This window comes from Penaeus vannamei, chromosome 3 (genome assembly GCF_042767895.1).
Source record: "Penaeus vannamei isolate JL-2024 chromosome 3, ASM4276789v1, whole genome shotgun sequence".
NCBI lineage: Eukaryota > Metazoa > Arthropoda > Malacostraca > Decapoda > Penaeidae > Penaeus > Penaeus vannamei.
Window position 1 is genome coordinate 47,674,883 of NC_091551.1, and position 7,500 is coordinate 47,682,382.

The window sequence follows — 7,500 nt, forward strand, 5'->3', positions numbered from 1 at the left end:
GAATTAATGACGACGATGGCGCTAATCGGCCGGCCTCTCTCCCCCGCCCGCAGTGCCGCCCTCGTGGGTGGTGGAGCCGCAGGACGTCGCGGTCGTGGGCGGCGAGGAGGTGGCGCTGGAGTGCCACGCCCGCGGGACGCCCACGCCCACCGTCTCCTGGAAGCGGTCGACGGGTGAGTGGGCGGTTTCTCTGTTTTTCTTTCTGTTTTTCTTTTTTTGTTTTTTCTTTTTTCTTTTTTAGGCGGGTTCTGATGGCGAAAGTGGACAGGTAATATATAAGTACGTAACATTTGAGTGTTTACTTGTGTCTGTGTGCATTTCTATTCAATATATAAATTCGTCTATTCCCATTGTTTACATATTTTCGTATTTATCTATTTATTGATGAATTCCTATCTTTATTCACGTATCTATCTGTTCATTCCTTCGTATATACGTCTCTGCATCTGTGTGTGTAAGTCCGCCTATCTGAATGTCTTCCGGTACGCCCATGCCTCCTCCATCCGCGCCCTTTCCCTCCTTTATTCTTCCTTTCCCCTTCCCTTTTCCTTTCCTTTCTCCTTCTCTTTCTCCTTCTCTTCCTCTCTATTCTTCCTTTCCTCTTCCCTTCCTCTTCCCTTTCTCTTACCCTTTTCCTTCCCTCCCTCCCTCCCTCCCTCCCTCTTCCCTCCCTCTTCCCTCCTCCTCCCTCCTCCCTCCCTCCCTCCCTCCTCCCTCCCTCCCTCCCTCTCTCCCTCCTCTCTCTCTCTCTCTCTCTCTCTCTCTCTCTCTCTCTCTCTCTCTCTCTCTCCTCTCCTCCTCCTCCCTCCCTCCCTCCCTCTCTCTCTCTCTCTCTCTCTCTCTGTCTCTCTCTCTCCTCCCTCTCTCCCTCCCTCCTCCCCTCCCTCCCTCCCTCCCTCCCTCCCTCTCCTCTCCCTCCCTCCCTCCCTCCCTCCCTCCCTCCCTCCCTCCCTCCCTCCCTCCCTCCCTCCCTCCCTCCCTCCCTCCCTCCCTCCCTCCCTCCCCTCCTCCCTCCCCTCCCTCCCTCCCTGACCCGCTGCGCCATCACCCAAGGCAGAAGCCGTGACAATACGCCCACCAAGTCCACACAAACGAACAGAAAATCAAAGCCAAGAAGAAAGAAAATTAAACAAAACAAACATCCTTTCTCCTTCCCTCTTTTGTCTTTCTATTTCTCTCAGTTTGGCGCCTTTCATCTCCTCCATCCTCCTCCCCCCCCCCTCCACCCCCCCAACCCACACCCCAATACAAAAAATAAAAAAATAAAAAAAATAGGGGTCAGTATTCCCTTGGTCTCCCGAAGCGACTGTGTTCGAAACCCTGATTTCCGACTTCGCTCTTTGTCCCCCTCCATAGAGCGAGAGAGAGAGCTGACGGACTCTGTCAACAGGGCATCAAAGAGCGATAGAGGGACCGGGGGGGGGGGGGAAGGGTGAGGGAGGAGGGGGTGGGAGTGGCAACCCTGGGTCCTTTCTGTTGCCTTTTGAGGTCTTGACTGGCGGCGGCGGCTTGGTTGGGGCCACTTGCAGAGATGGCGGAAAGCCGGATGGATTCGTGGATAGAAATACAGATAGATAGATTAATGAATAAATACACAGATAATACAGATAGATAGAGTAATAGATAGATATATTAATGGATGGATATACAGATAGATAGATTAATGGATAGATACACAGATAATACAGATAGATAGAGTAATAGATAGATATATTAATGGATGGATATACTGATAGATAGATTAATGGATAGATACACAGATAATACAGATAGATAGAGTAATAGATAGATATATTAATGGATGGATATACAGATAGATAGATTAATGGATAGATACACAGATAATACAGATATATAGAGTAATAGATAGATATATTAATGGATGGATATACAGATAGATAGATTAATGGATAGATACACAGATAATACAGATATATAGAGTAATAGATAGATATATTAATGGATGGATATACAGATAGATAGATTAATGGATAGATACACAGATAATACAGATATATAGAGTAATAGATAGATATATTAATGGATGGATATACTGATAGATAGATTAATGGATAGATACACAGATAATACAGATATATAGAGTAATAGATAGATATATTAATGGATGGATATATTGATAGATAGATTAATGAATATATATATAGATAGATAGATAAACAGATTGATAGATAGATATGCAGATAGATAGAACAATGGATAGATATACAGATAGATTAATGGGTAGATATACAGATAGATAGATTAATGGATAGACGTAAAGATGGATAGATTGATGGATACACATACAGATAATACAGATAAATAGATTGATAGATAGATATGCAGATAGATAGAACAATGGATAGATTTGCATATATATATATATCAATGGATAGATATAGTGATAGATAGATTATTGGGTAGATATACAGATAATACAGATAGATTAATAGATAGATATGCAGATAGATAGAATAATGGATAGATACACAGACAATGCAGATAGATAGATATGCAAATATATAAATACATCTATATAAGAGTGCCATTAATCCTACTTAATCAAAGAGACCTCCCCTCCCGGATCCTTCTGCTCCCTCCCCTCTCGATCCTCGCCCCCTCCCCCTCTCCCCCGATCCCTGCTCCCTTCCCCCTCTCGCCCCGATCCTTCTCGCTCCCTCCTCCTCCCCGATCCTTCTCGCCTCTCCCTCCCTCCTCCCCCGATCCATCTCGTCTCCTCCCCCCCTCCCCGATCCTTCTTCGCTCCCCCTTCCCCCCCCCTCTCCCCCACGATCCTTCTTTTCTTTGCCTCTCCCCCCTTCCCCCCCCCCTTCCCTCCTCCCCCGATCCTTTTCGCTCCCCCCTCCCTTCCCCCTCCCCCTCCCCCCTTCCCCCTCCCTCCTCCCCCGATCCTTTTCGCTCCCCTCCTTCCCCGATCACCTTCTCGCCCCCCCCCCCCCTTTCCGTTTTCCAGGGAAGTTTCCCCTCGCGAGACGCCGCCGCCCCCGTCTCCTTCTATTATAGATCTATCAGCATCTATCGATAAGTCACCTGGAGCGCTCCCTTACCTCCCCTGAACGGCCTCCCGTCTTCCTTACTCCTTCCTTATTCCTTATTCTTTCCTCCTTCCTTCTTCTTTCTTCTTTCTTCTTCCCCCTTGCCATTGAATCTCTTCTCCTGCCTCCTTCTATCTCTTTCTCCGTGCTATTCACCCAATACTTCTCCTTTACCCTCCCTCTCTCTCCCTCTCCCCCTCCCTCTCCCTCTCCCCTCCTTCTCCCCCCTCCTCTCCCCCTCACTCTCCTCCCTCCCTCTCCTCCCTCTCCTTTCTCCTTCTCCCTCTCCCTCTCTCTCTCCTCCCTCCCTCTCTCCCTCCCTCTCCATCTCCCTCTCCCCCTTCTTTCTCTCCCTCCCTCCTCCTCTACCTCTCCCTCTCCCTCTCCCTCTCCCTTCTCCTTTCCCTCTCCCTCTCCCTTCTCCTTTCTCCTTCTCCCCTTCTTTTCTCTCTCCTCCTCTACCTCTCCTCTCCCTCTCCCTCTCCCTCTCCTCTCCCTCTCCCTTCCCTTTCCCCCTTTCCCTTTCCCCTCCCTTTCTCTCTCCCTCTCCCTCTCCTCTCTCCCTCTCCTCCCTCTCCCTCTCCCTCTCCCTCTCCCTCTCCCTCCCCCTCTCCTCTCTCCCTCTCCCTCTCCCTCTCCCTCTCCTTCTCCCTCTCACTCCTTCTCTGTCTCTCTATCTCCCTCTCCCTCCCTCTCCCTCTCTCCCTTCTTTCTCCCTCTCTCCCTCTCCCTCTCCCTCTCCCTCCCTCCCCTCCCCCTCTCTCCTCTCCCTCTCTCCTCTCCCTCTCCCTCTTTCTCCCTCTCCCTCCTTCTCTCTCTCTCTTCCTCCCTCCTCTCCCTCTCCTCTTCCTCCTTCTCCCTCTCCCTTTTCCCCCTCCCTCTCCTCTCCTCCCTCCCTCTCTCCTCTCCTCTCCCCCTCTCCTCTCCTTCTTCCTCTCCCTCTCCTTCTCCCTCTCCCCCTTTCTTTTTCTCTTCATCTCCCTCCTCTCCTCTCCCTCTCCTCCTCCCTCTCCCTTTCCCTCCCTCTCCCTCTCCTCTCTTCTCTCCTTCTCCCTCTTCTTCTCCCCCTTCCTCTCCCTCTGCCTTCCTCCTCTCTCCCTTTCCCTCCTCCCTCTCCCACCACTCCTCTCCCTCCTCCTTCTCCCTCTCCTCTCTCCCTCTCCCTTTTCCTCTCCTTCTTCCTTTCTTCCTCTCTCTCCTCTCTCCCTCTCCCTCTCCCTCTCCCTCTCCCTCTCCCTCTCCCTCTCCCTCTCCTTCTCCCTTTCCCTTGCCATATGTTGGCGTCGATGATATTGTTTTCCCTTCAAAGGCTCCATTATTGAGGCGAGCGGCGAGGAAGGGAGAGGAGGAGAGGAGGAGAGGCGGAGGGGAGGAGAGCAGAGGAAGCGAAGAGAGGAGGAAAGGAGAAGAGAAGGAGAGGAGGAGAGGAAAGGAAGCTAAGATAGGAAGAAAGGAGAAGAGAAGGAGAGGAGGAGAGAAAGCGAAGAGTGGGGGAAATGGGGAGAGATGGATAGGGGGGAAAGCAGAGAGGAGGAGAGGAAGAGAGGAGAGGCGGAAGGGAGGAAAGAAAGAGAGTAGGAAAAGAGAGGAGAGACGAATAGGAGGAGGGGAGCAGAGAAGGCGAAGAGAAGGAGAGAAGGAGAGACGGAAAGGAGGAGAGGAGGAGAGGAGGACGCGGGAGGCCACCTCGAGGGCACCGTCGACACGCCCACCTGGAGCGAAGTGGGCGGACGGGCGCCTCGCGAAGGACGCCCGTGGACGCCCGAGGGAGCTCCGGGACGCGAGAAAAGTCCGCCTCTCTCTCCTCGCCGTCGCTTCCCTTTCGGACGAGGAGGGCGTCCTGGAGCGGTGTCCTCGCGTGACGTCAGTCTGATTAGATGTCAATTCGCCGTCCTGCTGTGAAGTCGTCCATTCCGCTCTCTTCCTGCAGGTCCTTTCGGTTTGATGTCCTCTCATCGCCGTCTTCCTGCTGGTATCCTATCCTGTTATTCCTCTAATTTCCTACTCCATTATCCCGCTGTGATATCCTTTTCCTCTTCCTCCTCCTCCTCCTCCTCCTCTTCCTCTTCCTCTTCCTCTTCCTCTTCCTCTTCCTCTTCCTCTTCCTCCTCCTCCTCCTTCCTCCCTCCTCCTCCTCCTCCTCCTCCTCCTCTTCCTCCTCTTCCTCCTCTTCCTCCTCCTCCTCCTCCCCTTCCTCCTTCCTCTAAAACTCTACGCCGTTAATCTTATCGAAACGCCCTTAACCCCGCGCCTCATATCCTATGCAGCTGACATCCTACAGCGACTCCAAACCCATAGACACCCTTCCCCTGCTCCCTGCCTGGCCTCCGCCCCACACACTTCCCCACCCGCCCTGCCATCCTCCACCTCCCTCCCATCCTCCACCTCCCTCCCTTCGCTGTCCTCCCTCGCTGTCATCCCTCCCTGCCGATTGTCCTAATCTCCTGACGGCATCCTATCATCTCCCTGTCTTAATTAGAAGTGATCTCCCGCCCGGATTGGGATCCCCAATCGCGAATCCTGGAATCAGAAGTCGTCGCTGATGAGGTGGAGACTGGGGAGGGGGAGGGGGAGGGAGGGGTAGGAGGGGAGGAAGGGATGGGAGGAGGAGAGGGGGAGAGGGGAGGGAAGGAGAAAGGGGGGTAGGAGCGGAGGGAACGAGGGAGAAGGAGAGGGAGGAAGGAAGGGAGAATGAATGAAAGGAGAGAAGGAGGAGGGAGAAAGGAGAGAGAGGAGTGTGGAGGGAGGGAGAGGAGAGGAGATGAAGAGACAGAGAGACAAAGAGAGAGAGGGGGAGAAGTGTGTGTGTGTGAGGAAGGGAATTGAGGGAGAGAGACAGAGACAGAGACAAAGAGTGGGTGTAGGAGAGAGAGAGTGTGTGTGTGTGTGTGTAATTGAGAGAGAAACAGACACAGAAAGAGTGGGTGTAGGAGAGAGAGAAAGAGAAAGAAAAACCGAGATAAACAGAGGCCAGAATCGCACAGAAGAGAACGGGAAAAAGCGATATTCAGACTTCCACTTCGGACATTCCACTCTGCTGTTTCGGAAATAATCCAGAAAAAAAGATTTATTTTCGGGACTGCTACTATCTATAAATGATCTTTGGAGTAGATAAGCTATTTAGAATTTGTAAGCGGCGTGAAGTCTACCGTACGATGCCAGATATTCAAAGCGAATTTCTTTTATTTACGTCTGCTTTTAAATAATTAAAATATTTTGAAGCGGAGTTGCATTGGAAGGTTTTCTTCGTGTTAAAGAAAAGTTTTTCTTTTTTCTAATTTGTTTGATAATCTTCAAAAACTATTATTCAAAAGTGAATTCTGTTATCGAAAATCAGATTTTGAAAGGGAACGCTTTACGTAAAACTAGAATTTGATGTGATGAAATAAGGATAAAGAATTCTTCGTATCCCAAAAAAAATCCTGAAGATGACGCCCTCACGTAAACATTCATTCCGTCCACATCACACGGACGAGCATGGCAACACGAACAGTAAAGGCCGCGTCACACTAGCACTTTTTCCGTCAGTTTTTTGACGATTTTACTTAACATAGATACAAACATTCCCGAATATAGCTCTTGATTTGGCTATGCTTGGCTGAAAAAGTTGACGGAAAGGTTTTCAGACGGAGACGATCATTATCGTCTGACTTCAAAATCGACAATTTGCTAAAAAATGGACAAAATTTCAGAAAATTGTCAAAAATTGACAGAAAAAGTGCTAGTGTAACGGCACCTTCACAAATAGGCAAATCAGTGAAAAATACCAAACGTCTAATAGTACGAAAGCAAAAGCAAACAGGAGCAACGCAAAAACAGAAATAACAAAGATAAACAAAAGCAACAACAACAAATAACAACAACAGAAACAATACCCATTAATAACAACAATAATAAACAGAAACAACAAACAACAAAAATAACAAATCATGAAATTACCTTCAGAATAAACAAATCTCCCCCTCCCTCCCCCCCCCGCCCCTCCCTCCGCCTCATAATTACCACGTGTATCCCTTGTTGTCACGTGATTACAGAAACCCCCCCCCAGGGCTGCATACAACCACGCCTTCCGAAGCCACGCCCCCTTTGCCATCCGAGTCGGCTCTCTCTCTCTCTCTCTTTTTCTTTCTTTTTCTCCTTTATCTTCTGCCTTCTCTTCCCCCCATTCCTCTTTCTCTTGTTCTTTTTCTTCCTTTTCTTCTTCTCCTGTTCCTCTTTCTTCTTCTTTCTACTTTTTTACTTCTTCTTCTTCTGCTTCTTCTTCTTCTTCTCCTTCTGCTTCTTCTTCTTCTTCTTCTTCCTTCTCTGCCTCTTCCTTCTCCTCTTCCTCTTCCACTTCTCCCTCCTCTTATTCTCACTTTCCCCCCGCCTGCCATCATCCCCATCCTTCTTTTATCCTTTCTTCCCTTTCTCTCCCTCCTTCCTCCCCCCTTCCCCTTCTCCT

At 49.7% G+C, this 7,500-nt stretch overlaps 1 protein-coding gene across 1 annotated transcript in view; it reads left to right on the forward strand.

Moving 5' to 3' along the window:
• The window catches only part of LOC113824237 (cell adhesion molecule Dscam2), a gene marked incomplete in the record, with an annotated part of 150,625 nt that overhangs the window by 92,027 nt on the left and 51,098 nt on the right, over window positions 1–7,500 (forward strand). The window contains 1 exon segment of the mRNA XM_070114017.1: window positions 54–173. Coding sequence (XP_069970118.1) covers window positions 54–173 — 120 coding nt within the window.